The sequence below is a fragment of the Mirounga leonina genome, unplaced genomic scaffold (assembly GCF_011800145.1).
Source record: "Mirounga leonina isolate KUSES-001 unplaced genomic scaffold, KU_Mleo_1.0 Mir_151, whole genome shotgun sequence".
Lineage (NCBI taxonomy): Eukaryota > Metazoa > Chordata > Mammalia > Carnivora > Phocidae > Mirounga > Mirounga leonina.
The window spans coordinates 2,692,849-2,713,826 of NW_023270377.1; the positions used below are offsets into that span (position 1 = coordinate 2,692,849).

The 20,978-nt window shown below is 61.4% G+C and overlaps 1 protein-coding gene across 6 annotated transcripts; it reads right to left on the reverse strand.

The window, feature by feature from the left end:
- Positions 1 to 3,847: 3,847 nt before the first annotated feature.
- KLHL30 (kelch like family member 30) lies at positions 3,848 to 16,259 on the reverse strand. Of its 6 annotated transcripts, none has more exons than XM_035006762.1 (9): positions 16,180 to 16,259; positions 14,355 to 14,594; positions 13,162 to 14,003; positions 11,847 to 11,982; positions 9,899 to 9,985; positions 9,262 to 9,417; positions 7,822 to 8,010; positions 7,076 to 7,221; positions 3,848 to 5,655 (listed from the first exon to the last, which is right to left on the reverse strand). In XM_035006762.1, the coding sequence occupies exons 3-9, from the start codon at positions 13,933 to 13,935 to the stop codon at positions 5,404 to 5,406; spliced, it is 1,740 nt and encodes a 579-aa protein (XP_034862653.1). In that variant the 5' UTR covers positions 13,936 to 14,003; positions 14,355 to 14,594; positions 16,180 to 16,259; the 3' UTR covers positions 3,848 to 5,403. The 6 variants fall into 6 exon arrangements, with proteins under 6 accessions (XP_034862653.1, XP_034862655.1, XP_034862654.1 ...); XM_035006764.1 differs by having other exon boundaries at positions 14,355 to 14,480; positions 16,180 to 16,247; XM_035006763.1 differs by having other exon boundaries at positions 14,355 to 14,650; positions 16,180 to 16,241.
- Between the last annotated feature and the right edge of the window lie 4,719 nt (positions 16,260 to 20,978).

Here is a 20,978-nt window from a genome sequence, read left to right on the forward strand (position 1 = left end):
TAGGGTGAGCTGAGGTCACGGTGGGCACTGTGCAGGGCCATGGGTGAGGCCTGCTTGCCTTCTAGGCTGCTTAAGTTGTAAAGGTCCCTGGCTTAGGCCATCAGCACCATGTCATGGGGGGCTGCCTTCAGACGGATGTGAAGACAGAGGCTCCAGGCAGAGCATGATTGGAGCACAGGATAGACCAACCCGGCAGTGGGCCTGCTCAGCAAACCTGGTTCTTGCTTGGCCATCTGGAGCAAAAGTCATATTTGGCTTTGGAGGAGGCCCTCCTTTAGGCATTCATCTCTCTGAGACTCAGTTTGCTGGACTATAGAGTGGGCATAATGGCTGTTGCCCCTGAGCCTGTCTGGGATCCCACTCATAAGTGAGGTGTGAGCAGGCAAAGCCAAGACCCTCAGCATGGAGGCCAGGTTGCTTGGGTGCCCCACTTCTGGGTGGCTGGCCTGGATATTCTGTGCAGGAACGTGATGCATACTGCTCTCAGGGCCCGATGCCATTTGGCCCAACCTACACTGTGGAAAGGTGAAGCTCGGGCTCTGTCACCTTTGGAAATACTGGGGCCTTCTGGGAATGGAAGGATCCAATTTGGGGCATGTGATCCTTAAGATGTTCATGTGACTTCATTTCCACCTCACAGTGCGGGGCCCTAGCCCGCATGAGGCCAGCTTTGAGGACAGGAGCTGTTGCCATGTGAAAAACAGTTATTTTCTCAAACAGTGAGCAATCCTAGTGATGTCATGGGCCCTGCCAGAGGACCCAAATCAAATCCGTTCTGGTGCTAATACAGGCTCCCAACACACTGTCCCGAGGTGATGACGCAGCCTGGCTCTGGGGCTGGAGAGCACAGAGGGCCAGGGCCTTTCGGTGGGGCTCCCTCCATGTTTTGGGGTCCCATTTCAAAAATGAAATCCACCCAGAGGAGGGTGGGGCTTAGGCAAGGATCACACAGATCAAGGACCAGTAGAAACTGGGTTCTGGTGATTCCAGACAGCTTGTCCCCCTGCAGCAGCAGCCCCTGGAGTCGGAACAGGGGCAGCATCTGGGCTGAGGTCACGGATCCCAGGGTGGAAGTATGGAATGAGTGGCCACAGAAAGGAGCCCAGACGGAGCCCGAGGTGGCCTCCCCCATGCACCCTCATGCTCGGCTGAAACTTAATCCTCATTCTTGGGCCCTCATGTCACGGCCTCAGCCCTGGCTTCCCATCAGCCTGCTGTACTCAAGCTGTTCCCACTCTTCTCTTTTCCTCCAAAGAAGGACCTTTGCCGATGAAGTCATGGGAATAAAAGCTCCCTTTGCCCCTGAAAACAGTGGGAGCCTGAAGTCAACTTGTTGTGTGGCCTCTCAATATCCAGGCAGGCGACTTTTGCAGCTTACTGGAACCTTCCAAACACATGACATCATCTAATTCTCAAATCGTGTGATTATCCCCATTGCACAGATGAAGAAACTGAGTCTGAGATCTTGGGACTGGCCCAAGGTCACTCGTCCGGCCTTTGCAACTTGGGGTCAGTAGCTCATGCAGTGAAGAGTTACTCCATTCCTGCTGCATGCCAGGCACAGGGGCGAGTGCTGGGACTAAGCCATGCACATCCCGGACAAGTCTGTGGGCAACCTCAGCCCCACAGGGGAAGGGTCCTTTCTCACTTCTACCCAGAGTGTCTCTTGGCTTATTGTCTGCTCATTGTTTCCACGTTTTCAATTAATTCACTTAAAAAAATCAGTCTAGCTCGCCTTCAGTTTTAATGTAAGAGGGTAGTTCTGTCTTGCCATCTTGAGAAGAATTATATATATTTTTAAAGATTTTATTTATTTATTTGAGAGCGAGCGAGAGAGAGAATGAGAGAGAGAACATGAGAGGGGGGAGGGTCAGAGGGAGAAGCAGACTCTCTGCTGAGCAGGGAGCCCGATGTGGGACTCGATCCCGGGACTCCGGGATCATGACCTGAGCCGAAGGCAGTCGCTTAACCAACTGAGCCACCCAGGCGCCCCAAGATTTTATTTATTTTAGAGAGAGAGAGAGAATGAGATAGAGAGCATGAGAGGGGGGAGGGTCAGAGAGAGAGGCAGACTCCCTGCTGAGCAGGGAGCCCGACGTGGGACTCGATCCCTGGACTCCAGGATCATGACCTGAGCCGAAGGCAGTCGCTTAACCAACTGAGCTACCCAGGCGCCCGGAGAAGAATTATATTCTTAAATGTGATTGTGATCTCAAAGGCCCCCAGCCCCTGCCCTGAAAAGCCCTTGGACTGACTATCAGCGTTGAGGAAACCCTGCTGGCCCCCAGGGTGCTTATTCCAAATAGGAAATGACGTCCTCCATGAAGGTTCTCTCTGAAGCCCGCTTCCCTCTTCAGTTAATCAGCGTCATACCTGGCCACCCTCCCGTGTGCCTGCTCCGGGCGCCCAGCAGAATCAGATGCACACGCAACAACAGTAGCCATACTGTGGGCTGGGGGGCCCTGGGGATCAAAGACTAATGACACAGCCCTGGAGGAGTGGACATCCTTACCTTGCACGTGGCTGTAACCACCCTTTCTTAAGTCACAGACAAATTCCTGGTTGAAACGCCTACTTTCCCCTGGGCCAACTGGTCAACCAGCCAACTGGAACCATGGTCTGAATTGACAACAGTGAACTGTCATTTGACCAGTTCGTTTATTACAGATATTCACATGGGACTGTCAACTGCTTGATTCCAGCAATCACTGTCCCTGCCTAGTACAAGGAAGATGCTCAGTAATCAAAGGGTCTTGTCTGAGGCAGGGGGGTACCAGAAAACCCATGTCCAATGGAACTGGCTCGAAGCATCCAGGACCCTGGTGCATTGGGGAACCACAGAGAGCTGAGCCTGACTTGGCTGCATTGGGCCTGGCTCCTGAGGGCATTGCACGGCACTCTCTGGCCACCAAAGTCTGAGTTCTGCTGGGGGGGGGGGTCTCAGTTTACCCAACATTGTGAGAAAGACAACATGCACCCCCATGGCAGACATGAGCTCTTTGGGGCTGGGCAGGTGGTCTCACCCCTGTGGGCCTGAGAGTTTGGTGGACTTTTGCACATGCTCCAAGGTTATCCATTCTCCTTTCTAGAAACCCATACTAGCCCCCAAACCAGGGGCCTTTGATAAGGGAAGAGGATGGCTTGGGTTGCTCCACAGACATTCCCTGTGCGAATGTCCATGGGTGTCTGTCTTCCATGAGAATCCGCTGAGTGTCTAGTTAGTGCAGTAGAAATCTTCCATTTGTCCATCCTGGTGCCCTGCCCACTCTTCTCTACCTGCTCTCTGCCAATGGCCGTTCTCCCTTGGATTCTGGTTGGGTCTGGCCAGTGGGAGGCACCAGCAGGAGACTAGGGGGCAGGAAAGAGAGTGAGGTTGGGGCGTCTATTCTGCCACTTCGTCCCCACTGGGCCATAGGTGATAGTGGCCCAGGCTGTGTTTCTTTAGCAAAGGCCCCAGGTCCTTGGCACCCTCTCCCTCCTGCTCTCTGTCTGGAGGCTGCACCCGCTCCTTCCCATGCAAAGGGGCAGAGAGCTGGCAACAGCTCCCCACTGTTGCTAGGTTCCCCACTGGGAGCCTCTTCAGCCCTCGCTGAATTCCCTCTACCTGCCCACACCTTGGAAGTAGCCCTTTGTTAGACTGCCCTCTGTTACTCAATTTCAGGGGTCTTCTGTTTCCTCCCGGGACCCTGAAGGACACAATTGGCCTGATCTAGGTGCCCCTGAATAGGGGCGGCTCAGCGGATCAGATGAGGGGCAGCTTGGCACCTAAAGGTTGAGGACCAGGCCCTGGAGGGGGCTGTGCTTCTCCCACCCCAGACTCTTCCCCACCCCACCCCCTCGCCCCATTGCTGTGAGGTGTGCAGGAGCAGAAGCAGGCCTTATTCGAGAATACCACCTTTCCAACCCATTCATGATAAAAGAAGTCCATTCAACATGTTGAGTCTTTGTTTTGAAACAGTGTTTGGCTGAGTACCTTCAATAACTGTTTAGAAAACATTGCAGAGGATTTTCATGGGGAAAGATTCAAGGATCCCAGAAACCGTCATCTTCACGTTCATCCACTCCACTAGCTGACTAGGTGGCCTCGATCTGGAGCTCTTGCTCCTTTGGAAGCAGACGCCCAGGAGGCCCTGCTCTGTCTAAGCCCCGGGGGGCAAGTTCAATCATCCCACAGGAAACGGGCATGAGGCTTCAGGTCTGGGAGCAAGGTGGACGCGAGGGGACCTAGGGATTCCTTCATCAGAGCCCAGGGATGCCAGAGGACTCTCTGGTCCCCAGGGGGTTTCAAAGACGAGCCTTCAAGGAGAGGAAATTCAGTCCAGAGGGAGGCGGGAGCTCCCGAGGCCCCAGACGGTCAGTGCCAGGGCTGGAGCCAGGCTGGACCTGGGACCCCCGACTTGTAGCCCCGTGTGCCTCAGTGAAGCTCGCAACAAAGGGGGAGGGCCACTTAGCACCAGTGAGAGTCCTTCAGTGGGATACCTTGTTAAGGACCAGTGAGAAGGAGTGGGGGGGGTGTTGTACCAGTTCTCCGTGGGATCCCAGTCAGACTCAGGGGGTGGGGGGCAGCCCCGAGGCACCTTGAGTCACACTGCATGCTGGTAGGGGAGCCCATTGGGCGCTACCCTCGCTTAGGAGGCCACCTGGGAGCGAGGCACCAACGTGCCCAAGAGGCGTCCCCATAAATCCCTGCAGGACCCCACCCTCTCCCCTCGTGGGCCCACTGCTGGGGACTTTCATTCTTACATTGGAGAAAACCACCCCAAGAAACAGGGGAGATCCTGGCCAGAGAGCATGCCTTCCTGCTCACCTCCCTGGGAAGCCTTCGCTCAACTTCTCTCCCTCAACCCCCACAGAGACAGCGGACCCTCTCTCCTGACCCCACGCCCTGCCTCCTTCCTTCCCAGTGCATAATGGACGTGGAGCCTGAGGCCCAGAGAGGGGCAGCTGCCGGCTGTGGTCACACAGCTGAGGGCCAGGCAGAACAGGCTCGCAGAGGCCCAGTGCCCATGCACCCCAGGACCTTTGCTCTGTGATGCAGCTTCCTGGGCCATTCCTCCCTTGTGCAACACCATCAGAAGCCACGGGTGGGACCCCCCGGCGGGGACGGCCACCATTTGGAGTGCTGTCTCAGTGTGACCCCCGGGGCCCCTTGGCTCCTGTGTCTGAGGCCTCAGACCCACTGTGGGCAAGAGAGCAGCTTCTCCCCTCCATGCGGGCGGCCGGAGTCCAAGCCCTCACGGCGTGCAGTTTTGTGCGATGGCTGTGGGGACCCAGGCTGTGTCCTCTGATGTCCCTGGTGGCCCGAGCCCAGCACCGAGTGAACAAACAAGCACAACCCCAAGAGGGGCCATCCCTCGGGGTCGGGGCGCAGCCGGGCCCTGCCCCCGTGTGACGAGGAGCTGCTCAGGGCTCCTGGGCCGGGCTGAAGGGCTGGGTCCACTTGGACACGTCCAGAAAGACGGTGGAGGCCCCGTGGTAGAGCCAGAGGCGGGGCAGGGAGCCGTGGCGGGTCCAGGCGTCACGCTCCCGGTCGTAGGCCTCCATCTCCACGTGGTAGTCGCCATCCATGCCCTGCCAGCGGCCGCCGGTCACATACAGCGTGTCACCCAGCGGCACCAGGGCCCCGTTCTCATGCAGGCTGTGCAGAGACTGCACCTGTGGGCGGGCAGTGGTCAGGGCCCCGGGGGCGGGGGCGGGCGCCACGCAGAGAGGACAGCCAGCGCCCCGTCCTGCTCCCTGCACCTCACCCAGGCTGTCCCTTTGGCGGGGAGACCCCGGTGCTCTCCTCTCCGGCCCACATCTCCCGGGACCACATTTCCAGGCCCCTTGCTCTCCCAGGCCCCAATTCAGTCATATGTGAAGTCGGGGCGTCAGATGGGCTGGGGGGCATGGAAGCCCGAGTCTGGAGCTGCCTCCCAGGGCAAGTTCTGGGCCGGGCTCTGATTCACGGTTGCTCTCTCGGAGGGGAGAGACGTGGCCTCAGCTCTGACCGACACACACACACACACACACACACACACACACACCAGGGGCCATTCATGCCTTGGGGAGCCTCACTTTGCCCCGTACCTCCTGCCTCGGCCCATGGCCGGGGTTGGGACTGTGAGGTGAGAGCCAGAGGCCAGAGAGAGATGTGGATCCTTCTGGAAGAGCCCAGTGTGCATGGGAAGGAAGAGGCCTGTCTGTGGCCTGCACATGAAGGCGGTCATGGGCAGCCAGCCCCCCTCCCCTCAGGCCTGGAGGAGGCAAAGTGGAGCCCCTCGTGGCTGGGATGCCCCCCAGAGCAGTGGCTTGGGCCCTGCCGAGGCCTGGCCATGGTCCAGCTGGGAGGGCCCAAAAGAAAGAGCCGGCCTGGCAGGACCCCCTGCACCTGTCTTGCCACAGTAATGGGAGCCTCCAGTCGGCTGGGCACTGATGCCAGGGGACAGCTGCAGGCGGCAGGACGGCAGAGGCCCCGCTGTGGGCCAGCCGGCCAGGGCCGGGGTGAGGGCAGGGAACAGTCCACCTCCTCTGGCCTCCAGGAACTGAGACTCAGGGCAGGTGGGGCGGGCCCGGGCTGCTGGGCTATTGCTGAGACCACCGCATGGGCACTGGGCACCATCCCTCCTCTTTCTCCAGAAGAAGTGCAGAGGAAGACTAAGGCTTGAGATGCCCAGCAGGGCGCTCTCAGTGGCAGAAGTGATAGCGAGGAGGGAAATGGGGCACCAAGGAGCTGGATGCTCCCACTCTCCTCACAGCCAAGGGGTCCCCTTCCCTGCTCGGCCACCCCCACGGGTGGGAGACACCCTCCGGGGCCTGGCCAACACCAGGCTGTCCCTGCAACACTCGGGGCTGAGCCTGGTTTTGCTTCTGGAGAAGAATAGACCACCCCGTGCTGGGGCAGAGCACCACGGTGACCAGGAGCCCCCGGTCCTTGGCTCTCCTGTCCTCACCGGGGCTCCGCCCGGGCTCTGGGCCTCATCAGTCCCTCCACTGTGGTGACATCCCCAGGCCCCACCAGCCCCAGGCCAGCTCTCTGCAGTGTCAGGGGTCCCGGGGGGGGGGTGTCGCCCTGGGAGGTGAGGCTGAGACCCACCTTCTGCCACAGGTTGGCCCCAGGGTCGTACACGTAGACCTTCTTAGTGTTGTCGCCGACCAGGTAGAGGGCCCCCTGCAGCGCAGCGCAGCGCGGCGAGGACAGGTACTTGGGGAGGAAGGGCGAGGCGATCACGCTCCACACGTCTGTGGGGACAACGCACCGGGCCCACCCTCACCAGGGGGCCTCTGCCTCTTTCCCGCCCGTCGGCCCGGTCGGGAGACTAGGGGCCCCACCTGACCCTGGGTCCTGTCGGCCTCCCAAGGGACCCTCACACCCACCCTGCAAAATGGGTTCTGTGATCATCACCATCCAGAGGGTGAGAGGCGGAGCGGAGGGAGAGACAGGTCAGGAAGGCCACCGAGCTAGGGAGAGCCCTCCTGGAGCCCCAACCCTGGCACGGAGTCCGGAGCCAAAGCCGGCATCCACCAAGACTTGCAGGCCTGGGCCCCTGCTCCTGGCCCCTGGGGCCGGTTCCAGGCAGACGTCACAGCCAGGCAGCTTTGGGACCCAGAGATGGGCTCCCCGTCCCCTGCCCCAGGCACCCTGCCACCAGGCCTGGTTCCCTGCCCCCTGGGCCCCCGCCGTCCTCCGCTGCCTCGTCCACCTCTGCTGGGGCTGTGGCCATTTGTAAGAGGCCTGTGGCTGCCTGCTCCTAGCCCCCCCGCCCCCGTCCCTAGGGCCCCCACCATCCACTCGCTGGCACCCAGCCCCACGTCGGGGGGGCGTGGCGGCCGTGCCCCCACCTGTGATAGGGTTGTAGCTCTGCAGAGCTAGAGGGGTGTACTTGCAGGCGCGGGACCCCACCAGGTACAGCCGGCCCCCGCAGCTGGCCGCCGAGAAGTTGCTGACGTACTTGAGGGCGGGGCTGCCGGGCGTCCAGGTGTCCGTGTAGGGGTCATAGCTCTCCACCTCCACCGCGTCCAGAGTGGTGCCTGTCGGGCGGGGTGCGGGTCAGGGCTGCCGGGGCCGGGCCGAGGGAGGGGCCCTGCACGCGCAGAGGCGGCAGCGAGCACCCTAGGAGGGGCGGGAGGGGGGCGAGGGAAGGAGGGCGCGGCCTCGCCAGGCTCGTGACTTACCCCTTCCACGGAGAGGGAACTGAGGCAAGGCCACTGGCCCGAGGCCACACCGGGGGCGTGGGTGTGGGCACCTGGGCCCAGGAACACTCAAGTCCAGATTGCACGACGGGGGCCCCAGGGCCACGCCTAGGTGCCCCCCCCGGCCTTGGGCTCAGGACCTTGTGGGTGCTGTCTGCTCTCAGCTCGGGCTCGGCAGCCATGGGGGCGAAAGGGGCTGCCCAGGGCAGGTGGGGCACCCAGCCGTGGCCTCACGGCCAGTCTGTCACCCACAGGGGCCTTGGGAAACTCTTGCTCAGCCACAGTCATTTTGTTTTTCAATATTTATCTGACCGTAAGTGTCCCTGGGGTGACCCTTGCCACAGCTCTGGGGTGTCAAGGGGATAAGGTGGGCCTCTGTGCTCAGGCTGGGGGCAGGGTGGGAGCAAAGGTGACAGCAAAGGGGGAACCACTGTGGGTCTCCTCACCCAGGGACTCCATAGAGGGGGTGACCCTGAGCGGAGGGCTGAGCCCACGGCTCTGGGGACGGGAGTGTTCGGCCCTGCGGGCAGCTCAAAGCCCCAGCCCGCCCCGTCATCGCTCTGTTGTCAGAGTCCTTGCGGGAGCTGGCCACGGAGCCTCATGCCTGAGCCTCACTCCAGGACATGCAGATGGCAGGTGGCACAGCCTGGCCAGGCGCCCTGGTCCAGACGGCGAGCTCCTGAGGGCACGAATGGGGGAGCAGGCCTCTGTGGTCCCTGAGGCCGGGTGGGGGGCTCTCTGGTCCCTGGGGAGGGCATGGGGGTGGGGAGCCATTGTTTTTTTGTTTTTTGTTTTTTTTTAAGATTTTATTTATTTATTTGAGAGAGAGAGACAGAGAGAGAGCATGAGAGGGGGGAGGGTCGGGAGGGTCAGAGGGAGAAGCAGACTCCCCGCGGAGCAGGGAGCCCGATGCGGGACTCGATCCCGGGACTCCAGGATCATGACCTGAGCCGAAGGCAGCCGCTCAACCGACTGAGCCACCCAGGCACCCTGGGGAGCCATTGCTGCGGGACTGAGAGGCTCCCAGGGGGGCGAGGGGGCTGCAACGAGCAGGAGGCTGCCCGGGGCCAGCGGAGAGAGAGGCCTTACCGCCAATGGCGTAGACCTCCCCGTTGAGCGCGGCGCTGGCGTGGTTGGTGCGAGCCTTCAGCATGGGTACCACTGGCTTCCAGGTGGCCTCCTTCAGAGGGAAGCACCAGGCCTGGGTGGTTGACCAGGTGTCTGTCTTGGTGCCCCGGGAGCCACCTGTAGGAGAGGTTCTGTCCCTCAGCCTGGGGTGTGCAGGCTAGTGGGGGCTGGGTACTGGGGGTCCTGTCTCCTTCTCCCCATGCTGGGCCCGGGGGTGGGACCGGAGGTGGCCTGGGTCCCTCCCTGCCCCATAAACAGGGAGGACAAGATCCGTGGTTTCAGATCTTCATCAGTGGTCACCGTTTCGCCAACCAAAGTGTATACGGGCCCCCAAGTTCTCAGATACCAAAGAGCAGGGTGACCCCGCCTGCCCGTCACACAGCTCCTTCTGGGGAGGCCCTGGCTGAGGGAGCCTAGCGAGTCCATGTCAGAACACGGAGAGGTCCCCTGCGCCCACGTGTGGACCCGTGGATTTTAAATGTCCTTGTTTTCATGTCACGGAGATGTCTGGAAGAGTCCTGCCTGAGCCGGAGGGGACAGCTGATTCTCGGTGGCGTCACGGTGATCAGCTCCCTGGAGGGCGCTGCCGGGAACCCACCTGTGACGTAGACGGTGTTGTTCAGCACGGCCAGGGAGAAGCCCCACTTGTGGTAGTCGGGGAAGTCCGGGAGCGCCATCCACCTCTCTGGCCGGAAGAGAGAGAGGCAGAGGGTCAGGGTGGCTGAGCTCGTTGCTGGGGCCTCCCCTCGCCCCTCAGCGCCTCCTCCCACGCGGGTGCAGGAGTGTTCCCTCACCTGGGGAGGAGCAAGCGGCCGGACTCGGCGGGCCGCAGTTGGGGGGTGGGGTGACACCCCGGCTGCTCCACGTGCCCCTGCCGGGTCTGGCTCGCAGCGGCCCCCACCTCCCCACGCCGCCCCCTGGAGCCCAGCACACAGACCGGACACAAGGCTGCACCCGGGGTGTGCGGGGAGGTGGCCTGGGCTCTGGGGGCAGGAGGTGACCTCACTGACCCCAAAGGGATCTTTCGGCCCCTGGGTTGGGTCCCACCTCTCAGATAGGGTGAGGGGTTAAAGGGCCTGACCTCTGGTCCCTAGTGGGTTAGAATACAAACATCATTCATTCACTCGTTCCTCATCCGTCGCTCATTTCTTCGCCCTGAGCACCCTCCGTGCTGTGTGCAGCATGGGCGTGCAGGGGTCACACAGGGCATGACACGGGCCTTGCAGCACCCAGGGAGAGTCCAGACCCCCGCTCTGGTGTACCACTGTTGGCCCTGGGGACCCATGACCTCAGTTTCGTCCTCTGTCGAGGGGGGTAGCTCCCACCTCACTGGGAGGTGCGGGGGGAGGAGTATAGACGACCCGCATCTGTCACGGGGCCACTACTCCATCAGCGGACCTGAGGATTATTGTCACTACGGCGAGGGACAGAGTCATGCACCCAACTTGGGCCACACTCAAGGAGCTACATGAGGGTAAAGTGAGACAAGAGATGAGAAAATGTTTGAAAAAATAAAAACGAGAATCTATGTGGGAGTGTCCGAGCCAACAGACACATTTTGGGTGCTCATGGAAGGCTGTGAGGAAGACCCAGGCCTCGGGGAGGTCCCCCGGGAAGATTCTGTGTACTATCTGTGACCATCTTTGGGACATGCAGAACTCTGGTCTTGCTGGGCACCTGCCCTCTGGGCAGGGACTGCGTGTCCCCCTGACTCATGTCTGTGTCACCCCAGGGTGGGGACGGCCGGGCGGTCACCAGGCCTTTGCCTGCCAGCGTGCCCCTGCTGTCCTCCCCTTGGGGGTGGAGGGACAGCTGCTCCCGGGTGCAGCCAGCAGAGCTCATCTCCTGACGTCAGCCCCCAAATCCCCTCGTCAGCCCCTGACCTGGGACGGCCGGCCTTACGCTGCCCAGAGCCCGCCAGCCGCTGACGCCATGGGGGTGGCTGGTGACTGGCCCAGTGGGCCCGGGACACCTGCCAACACTCCTCAGAGCTTTCAGAAGAGCTTCCCAGGGCCAACGTGGCCCCTCCAGAGACCCTGCTGCCCCCTACCCTTCCCCCTTTCCTGGGCGACCCTGTGATGGGGCCCCAGGCAGGAGAGGCCCAGTCTGTGCCCGTTGGGTCTGCATCCCAGCTACGTGAGGAGCCCCGCCCACAGATGAGGAACAGGTTTGGGGCTGTGAAGTGAGTGGTTCAAAGGCTGGAATTAGAACCCTGTTTGAGCTGACCTAGTCCCTGGGCTCCTACCGTCCAGGCCACTGCACCCCAGCTCCCCGTTCTCCCCTTGGGGCCAGGGTTCCGTTGGGCACGCAGGGCGTTTGGGGCAGCAGAACCCTTTACCCTGGGCTCCGGGGCCCAAAAAGGCCAAAGTTGGGGGCTGTGGCTGGAGGGTGAGGGGGCCGCCGTGCCCCGGCTGTCAGCTTCCCCTCCCCCTGCGCTGGCCTCTAGGCTCTCCTGCAGGCCCCCTCCCTGTGAGCACCTCACCCCCTCCACCTGCACGGTGACCCGAGGGGCTCGGGGCCGCAGGGACAGCGTGCGGGCTACTCACTGGCCTTGCTGTTGTAGAAGGCGAAGTTCCTGGGGTGAGGGGCGGGCTCCTCGGCGCCCTCCTCGTCCTCCTCCAGGGCCCGCCCGCCCACCACCACCAGCACCTCCTCCAGCTTCTGCGGGAGGGCGAGCAGAGCCTGTGGGGCCAGGAAGGCTGCGTTAGAGGGGCAGGCCGCCGTATGGCCGTGCAAGGCGAAGAGCGGGCGCCAGCAGGCCTCGGGGCCTTCTCTGGGGCAGGGCTTGGGTGGAGCGGCTGTGTGTGCGCGCCGTGGTTGTCTGGGGCCAGGCACGGCGGCAAACGCTCAGGACGGGAAGAGATGGGGCGGCAGGTGCACGTGTGCCCCAAACCTGAGCGCTGTTCCTCCCAGCAGTCCCCCCGTACCCATCTTTGGAGCCAACGCCACCTCTGTCCCCAGTTCCTCCCCTGGGCCAGCGTGCGGCGTGCCGAACTCGGGTGGCCCTGGCTGGGCGGGAAACGCCGGGAGGCTTCCACTCTGGTTGGCAAGTGGCCACTGCTCGGGGCTCCCAGGCCCCCAGGACTCCCCTGCGCCTCTGGCCCTCCTGCACGAGGCCTGCACCTCCCACAGCAGCAATTCCAAGGTGGCCTGGTGGCACCAGGCCGGCCCACTGTGCCTGGCAGTGCCGGACAACAGCACGGGGTAGAGCTTCGCCGCCTCCCACCCCGACCCTGGCCCGAGCTGGGTCCCCAGGCCTGGCTCCTGAGGGCTCCTGCAGGCAGGGCCCGGAGCAGGCTGCCCAGCCACGGACAGATTCGTCGGGTCTGTGTCTGTCACTGTGTCCGGAGCTGCCCTGCCTGCCATGCCCCCCGCAGCACAAGCAGGAAATGGCACCCCGTGAACGCTCGAGCAGGTTCCTAAGGGGCAGGTGGCCTGCAGCACTCTTGGCCTGTGCATCTTCCTGGACCGTTTTCCCTCCTGCCGGGCTCCGAGCCCTCCTTAAGGCCCAGGTAAGGTGCTGCCTCCTCCGGAGAGCCCCCCTGACTGGCCACCTTGCCCAGGATGCCCCCAGCCCAGCTTTGGCCTTTCTCACGCTGCCCTCGGTCTGTTTCCAGGTTTGTCCGCACCAAGCTGTGGGCTCTGACCGGGATTCGGACGGTCACTTGTGGGTTGCCCCTCCCCTCTCATCCAGGGTGTGGGACACACAGGGGCACCGGGGATGAATCGTGATGCCCTCACAGGTAATCAGCCTAAGGCAGGAAGAGCTGCAAGGCTCAGGGCATCGGGGATAGGCACACTCTACTGTCCATCCCCGTGCAGGTCGGGGTCTCCGGGGCTCCCCTCCTCGCCCTTGCTCACCTCATCGCGGCCCTGCGACAGGGCCACCCGGCACGCCTCTGACTGCTGGATCAGCGGCTCGGTGGCCAGCAGCCTCTGCACACAGGGTCTGGGCACGGCGTCCAGGCGCACCAGGCCGAGCAGCTCGGGGAGGTGGACGGCCCGGGCCGGCGGGTCATGGCGCACCCAGCGCAGCAGGGCCTCCAGCCGGCTCTGCTCCGGCTGCACCTGCAGCAGCTCGCCGGCCAGACAGGCGGCCAGCCGGTCCTGGGGCAGCCGCAGGAACTCGTCCTCCTGGGCCACCGCCTCGAAGTTCTCCCGCAGGAAGGCCCAGGCCTTGGCAGCCACGCCCAGCAGCCCCTGCTGCTCCCCAAACTCGCAGATGCCCAGGCAGTTGGTGGCATCCAGCTGCTGCTGCAGGTAGCGGCCGCAGACCTTCTGCACGGCGGGGAAGTGCAGGCGTGCGGCCGTGCGGGTCAGCGCCTCCACGTTGCCCTGCGTGACGGTCAGCCGGCCCGTGTACACGAAGTCCACCAGCTGCCCCACCACGGCGGGCTCCACGTCCCGCAGCTCCACGCGCGCCGAGAAACTCTCGGCAAAGTCGCCCGCAAACATGGCGTGGAAGTAGGGGCTGCTGAGCGCCAGGAGGCCGCGGTGGCAGGGCAGCTCCCGGCCGCCCACCAGCAGCGTGACGTCGGCCAGCTTGGGCTGCGAGCGCAGCCGCCGCAGGCCGTCCAGCATGTCCTGGGCGTGCGAGGGCAGCTGGAAATCCAGGTCGTCCACGTGCCGCACCATGGCCGCCAGCGCCGGCGACAGGCCCCGCAGCCCGTCCGCTCCGCGGAGAGACGCCGGCCGGCCGGATCCTGGGGAGAGAAGGGGGCAGGGTCCGCCGGGCGGGCACGGCTCCTCCACCGAGGCGCCCATCCTTCCGGCCGTCAGTCCTTTCCACCTTCCACCAGCCCTGGCTGAGCATCATAGCCATGCCAAGGTGTGCGGTGGGCTCAGGGTTAGTCCCGTTTTACGGTGAGAAGGCTGAGGCTCAGAGGGGGCCGGAGACCTACCCACGGCCAGGTAATCGGGGCAGAGCAAAGCCAGCACGAAAACCACACCCGGCCCCCTCCACAACTCTGGGCTACGCAGAGCAGACCCTCCGGAGCCTGGGGATCGCTGTGGCCCCCCACCTCCAAGTGGATTCCCCTGCTCCTGGATCTGACCTTGCTGGGGAGGATGATGAGGGCCCTTGGAAGCTTTCCTGCCCCACCGATCCTCACTGTCCACGGTTACATGGAGCCTTGGGCTGCCATGACCTTGCTGGGTGACCTTGGTCCCAGTTTTCTCAGCTGCAGATCCAGAGGCCGGCGGGGAAAGGGGCTCTGTGGTCACAGTGCTCCCCACGGGCCAGGCCGTGTCTCGAGGGTGGGGTGTGCCCTCCTCACGTGGGCCGCACGAAAACCCTGTGAGGTGGGTGCTGTCAGGGTCCTCGTGAAGGGGGGAACCACAAGCACGTCACCTGTCCAAGATCACACAGCTAGGACGTGGGGGAGCCATGCTCGGGGCCTATGCGCCGAACCCCCAGGTTACAGGTCCCCGGGTGTAGGTTGCTAAAGACAAATACGACGAAGGGGAACTCTCTGGACAGCGATTTCGACTCAGTGTTCGTATCACTGGATTCAGCAAATCCACTTCTGGCTTATTTAATTGTCTGCATATTCATTTATGTACTCCTGACATTTTACCCCAAGAAAGCTGCCCCAAATTTCACCCGAAGCTACCTACAACCCCTAAAAAAAGCTGCACCCCGGGACATGGTCTGTTCACCAGGGGGCGCCCTCCAGAGCCGTCAAAGGGAAGGAAAAGGGCCAGCGGGCCACGGGGACCAAACCCTTGGTGAAATAAGTGTGATCAAAATAACAAAGTCCTGGGGGCGCCTGGGTGGCTCAGTTGGTTGAGCGACTGCCTTCGGCTCAGGTCATGATCCTGGAGTCCCTGGATCGAGTCCCGCATCAGGCTCCCTGCTCGGCGGGGAGACTGCTTCTCCCTCTGACCCTCCCCCCTCTCATGTGATCTCTCTCATTCTCTCTCTCAAATAAATAAATAAAAATCTTAAAAAAAAAAATAAATAACAAAGTCCTGACTGGGTGTTATGCACAAACAATGAATCATGGAACGCTACATCAAAAACTAATGATGTAATGTAGGGGGATTAACATAACAATAAGAAAACTAAAAAAAAAATAACAAGTCCTGAAAAGAGAACCGTGAACTGTGGGTGCCAAGGGGCAGGGAGGGCCCTGCTGAGCTATGGCGCCGGAGGCGGGAGCTTAGGCACCCCCCGCCCCCCCCCGCCCCACCGTTGCCCCTGGAGAGCAGGGCAGGACCCCAGAGCCCAGCCAGGACAGGACAGGTCAGGGGCCCTGGCCAGCATCCCTCCTGCCCGACCCCCTTCCAGGGAGGCCCCCTGGCCGAGTGAGGACAAAAGATGAGCCCGAGGCCACTGCCCCAGGCCTCACATTCCTGTCACCCCTGGGTTCCCGGTAGCTACCACCGCCCCGGGAGCCAGTGGGCAGGGTGCCCACCCACCTTCTCATGGGGCCTCAGCTGCATCTACTGACACCTGCCACCCTCAGGTCCCAGAACCAACGGGGTGGGGGCTTCCCGAGAGTCTCAGAGCCTCAGCCTGGTGCCTGTCCAGGCCGGCAACGAGGAGGGCTTCGGCGGGCAGGACCCAGAGGGCCTGAAGCCAGCAGCGGCTGGGCACTGGACACTGGGGTCCCGGCTGCGGCTGGAGGGTGTGGTCCGCCTCCCCATCGCCCACCTCTCCAGCCAGGACACCGAGGGCAGTGTGTCGGCTGAGCCCTCACCGTGCCCCAAGGGGCCCAGCTTGACCGGGGCTGGGGGCTCTGTGTCCAAACACCCAGCGCTGTGATCTCTATGCCCCGCCAGTTATCCTACCATAACCTGCCCTCCCCTGCAGCTCCCTGCCCCAAATCCCACCTCCCGTTCCCCGATGCCCACACTCCAGAGCCCCTGGGACCCTACCTCTCAGTCGGCCCCTGGACCTTGGAGAACTCAGGCCGGAGAATAGGACTTCCCAGCCGGCGAGGGGCCCGGAGGGCCTGCTGGGCTGGGCTGGGCTGGGCACCACGTGGGGATGGACAGAAGGGTATTTTTAGCACTGTCTGCATTGGGAGGGAGTGGGGGAGGGAGAGAGCTGATGCTCCTCCCAGGCTGTCTGCTCTGAAAGGCTGAGGTCTCCTGGACCCCAGGGACCAGGCCGGACAGCAGGAAGCATTCCAGGGGGGACAGTGGAGCCTGGGCTGGAGACTCAGGGGGCGTGGAGGCCCCAGCTCAGGGCCTGGGTGTTAGTAGGGCCTGACGGGTACTCGCTTCTCTAACGGTCACTGACAGGTGCCCCAGTGGCCTTTTGTTCATCTCTCAACCGGGGGAAAGTGACTATCACAAGGAAATGCAGATTGGTGAGCAAAGGCTTTCTAAACTTGGGGTCCGCAGTGGTGGTCGGGAAGCCTTTGGTGGTTAAAGCGGGGCCCAGAGAGGTAAGGAGGCATCCCTGAGTGCTTCGCTGGGCTGGCGACAGGGACACTGGACCCGAGGCTCCCGGTCACAGCGTGGCTTCGGCCCTGGCACGGCCCTGGCGTCCTCACTCGTCGTGAGAACCAGAGGTAGCAAAGAAATAGGGTCATCTAAAAATACAGCAGCGGCGGCCTGCAGTCTCCCCCTCAGCTCTGGGCTCACAGTGGTCACAGGGGAAGCCCTCACAGCTGGAACCCAGCTGGACCCGGGCCCCGGAGAGGGGGTCTCTGGACATCTCTTCTGCCAACGGTCAGAGCGAAGCTTCCCAGCCAAGGACATGCGTGTGCGCCTGCAGCCCGGGGAGGCCAGGTGAGGGCCTCCACCTGTCGCCCCTCCTTCCGTCACTCGCGTGGGCCTTGCTAATACCACTGTTCCCCAGTCTGGAGGGTCGGGGAGGGCCGAGTCTGACGAAGGCCTCCGGCTGCCCCCCCAGAGACTGGCCTGACGCGGTTCCAGTGGGGGAGGCTCCCAGGGCGACAGCCCCCACTCCTGGCCAAGTTAGGTGATTTCTTAAGGGTATCGGGATATCATGACAGCTTGGGTCCTGGACAGGTGACCCCTGTCTGGCCATCATAGCCGCTGGCCCTGCTCCCTACGGGATGGCTGTGAGCTCGGAGCCACAGTTCTGCTCTCACGGGGTGTGCGGTCTGGTTAGAACTCAGTCCTTACACAGATGGCGGCCACGACTGACTGATGACGGGTTTGCAAGGTGCTTCCAAACTCTGCTCACTTGTGCTTCCTGATTCCATGCTGCCCTCCCCAGCCCTGCCCAGCTTGGTCATAGCCCAGCTCATCCCTTCCCAGTCTGCCCGGTTCAGCCCAGGCCAGCCCAGCCCAGCTCAGCCCAGTTCAGCCCGGCCTAGCCCAGCTCAGTTCACCCTAGTTCAGCCCAGCTCAGCCCAGCCCAGTCCCCGCTTCAGATGGTCCCAGGATCTCCCTGCTAGCCTTCAGCATCAGCCTCATGAGGTCGCAGAGGGAAGGGGGACGCTCATGGACGTCTCCAGGACCATCCTGGGGAGGCCACTAGAGGGGAACAGAGACGTCATTCCTGCTCCTGTCCTTGTAGCCACAACACAAAGGGTTAATGTGTACCCAGCCCAGGCTGGAGGAAAGAGGACAGGGTATTCTGATGACAGGCCCCTGTCACCGGGAGCTGCCTCCCCTAGAGGCCTAAGGAACGTGGGGAGAGCAGACCTAGCGCCTCACATGACCAGTCAGTTTGGGAAACTTGACACCAGGCACTGGAAACAGATCTTTATCAACAGATTGCTACAGAGTGGTGCAATCTTTAAAAATATGCTGCTTGTTCCTTCTCATGATGATAAAAATAACACATGTTCATTTGTGGAGCATTTGGAAAACACGAAGCAGAACAATTCGACTGGTAGAAGACAAGCCCCACGAACACACGGGATCCCCCCGCCGTTCTTCCCCGCGTCAACGTTTGGACGGCGGTGGGCGTGTTTGCGCATCCTGTTTCATCGTTTTATATTACAGCCCCAGCGTTTCTGATGCGATCGGTCTTTGAAAATAGGATCTTCGATTTCATCAAACTGTGGCCATATCACACTTTAAGAATTCAAAGGGACATCCAGTCATTCCTATTAATGGACATTTGGGTCATGTCCTTTTGGACTATGAGAAATGATACGGTGCCGCCTCTGTGATTCAGAGTCAGAGGGTGAAGTCCCCGAGTTAGGGTGTGTGCTCATCTCTAGAGCTCGATGCACCTTCCGGGGGGCAGGCTGGCACGGCGACTGGGGCGCTTCCTCCAGCAGGAGGGCACCCGCAGGTGGTGAGGCCATCTGGCGCACCTGTCCTGCCCAGCCCCTCCTCGGGGGTTTTAGAGCTTTACCTGCTTCCAGTATCTCTTATTCCATCTGGGATTTTTGGGGGGGCAGGGGCTGCCCTAACATCCTACTCCCGCCACTCTCAAATAGTTTACCAACACTCTGGGGACTACTATTGACCATTCCTTCTTTCCCCCACGGATTTGCTGTGGCGTCTTTGTCTTAGGGCAAAGTTTTCTGTGTGAAGCATCTCCGCTTTCTCTGTTCTGGTTTGTTGATCTGAGAGAAAGGTATTTTGGGGTCAGAACCACCTGGTTTGATGGACTACTGCTCTACAATTATGAGACTTCATATCTAAAATGACTCTTCCACTTCAATCTTGTTTGCTGTATTAGTTATCTGTTGCTGCATGACAAATGACCCCCAAATCTAGTGTCTTCTAAGATTTTATTTATTTATTTGAGAGAGTGAGAGCTAGAGAGATCACAGAGGCAGAGGGAGAAGCAGACTCACCGCTGAGCAGAGAGCCTGACGTGGGGCTCGATCCCAGGACCCTGGGATCATGACCTGAGCCAAAGGCAGATGCTTAACGACTGAGCCACCCAGGTTCTCCCAAAATCTAGAGTCTTAAAACAACAAACACTTGTGATCTCACGCAGGTTCCTGGCTCTGGGAGCACTTTAGCCAGGGGTTCTGCCTCAGGATCTGTCCTTAGTTGGCACCAAGGGATCGGCCATCATCTGAGGGCCGGACTGGGGTGGGAGGCCTCACTTCTCCCTGCACAGGCCTCTCTTACAGGGCTGCTTCCAGCATGGCCCCGGGCTTTCCCCAGAGCTAAGGGCACAACGAAGATGAGAGCCTTTACTACCTACTTGGAAGTGAGAGCCATCTCTTCTGCCATATTCTGCCGTACAACGTGGGGGGCACACAGGATGTGCTATGGGGATGGGGTCCCGGGAGGGCCTTCTTGGAGGCCGGCCTCACAGTTGTCCTTTTTCACTGTTCCTTTCAAATGAACTTCAGAGTCATTTAAAAAAAGAAGGAAGAGGGGCGCCTGGGTGTCTCAGTCGGTTAAGCGTCTGCCCTCAGCTCAGGTCATGATCCCGGGGTGCTGAGATCAAGCCCCGCGTCAGGCTCCCTGCTCAGCGGGGAGTCTGCTTCGCCCTCTGCCCACGTCCCCCCCACTCGTGGGCTCTATCTCTCTCTCTCTCTCTCTCTCTCCAATAAATAAATAAAAATCTTAAAAAAAAAAAAAAAAGGAAGAGACTGACTCTGCATTCAACCTATGCATTGAGGTGCGAAGAGCTGCGTCGTTAGCCGTAATTATTCTAGTCATGAGGAAAAATGTGATGTTCTTTCAGCACCTTTGGTACACCTTTATTTTCCTTCATCTTTGTCCAGCACACATTTATGGGCCAGGGAGAAAGAGGGGGTTCCCTCTCTCCAGTATCTCCGGTATTTTGCCAGCTTTTTGGGGAGCTCCTGGGTTTGCACCATGAAAAAGATCACTTCACTGAGGTCTGCAGCTCCGGATGCCTATATATGGGCTATTGGGTTTTTGCCCACTGGACGACAGGCTTACAGGCACCAAAGCGGCCTCAGAGCTGAGAGTGTGGCCTTGCTGGGGTCAGCCTCTGACTCCTGCAGGAAACACCTGCTCCCTACAGGGGAGCTGCTAGTGGGCTGGGGGTTTCCAGGCCTCTAAGCACCAGAATCACCTGGAACGCCTTAGAAAAACACAGCCTTCCCAGCACCAGCCCCGGCTGAGGGACTCAGAATCCCTGGGGCCACCGCCCAGACCCCTGGGAAGCAGAGTCTGCAAAAGGGCATCTGGGGAGTCAGCTCTGAGTGCCCAGCAGAGGCTCCCTCTCCCTCCTCCCCGGCCTCAAACCTGGGTCTGAGCCACCACCTCACCCCTCTTCTGGCAGCCCACCCTGACCCCAGAGCTTCCTGGAACCCAGGATGGTTGTGGGGCGCCCCCTGCTGGCTTTGGTCCCACCCCACCCCTGAGAAAGTCCCGAGGCCATGGAGGGACTTGCCCAAGGCCCCAGGGAGTGAGTAGGGACACCCCAAGTCAGGTGTGCTGGCCCCCTGTCCAGTGCTCTCCTGAGCACCCTGGGCCGGCACCACCTCTGAGGTCAGGCCTGTGTCCACTGCCCACCCCCTCCTGGCCACCCTCCGTGGCCAGGTTCTTGGAACAACATGGTCCTGCGGGTGGCTCAGGAGGAGCGAGGGAGACATCGGACTGTCTGGCACCTTTGACACCAGGGCTCCCCGGCCCCACTCTCAGACCTGCCCCCCGCCAGGTCCGGGCAGCGATAGCGTCCTGCAGACGTCCCCATCTAGCTCAGTCCCATCTGGGGACCAGGAGCCTGGCGGTGGCGCCCTGCTCATTACACCCCGCTCCATCTCAGGACGGAGACCCCTCCCACAGGGGACCCGTCCACCCTCTCCAGG

Excerpts from the sequence above, each read along its gene's own strand:
- KLHL30 (XM_035006761.1), bottom strand. The coding sequence starts at position 14,064 with ATGGGCGCCTCGGTGGAGGAGCCGTGCCCGCCCGGCGGACCCTGCCCC. Across the intron at positions 9,418-9,898 it reads CAACACCGTCTACGTCACAG|GTGGCTCCCGGGGCACCAAG; the intron begins GTGGGTTCCCGG and ends CCTCTCCTACAG. Across the intron at positions 8,011-9,261 it reads GGAGGTCTACGCCATTGGCG|GCACCACTCTGGACGCGGTG; the intron begins GTAAGGCCTCTC and ends CCCGCCCGACAG.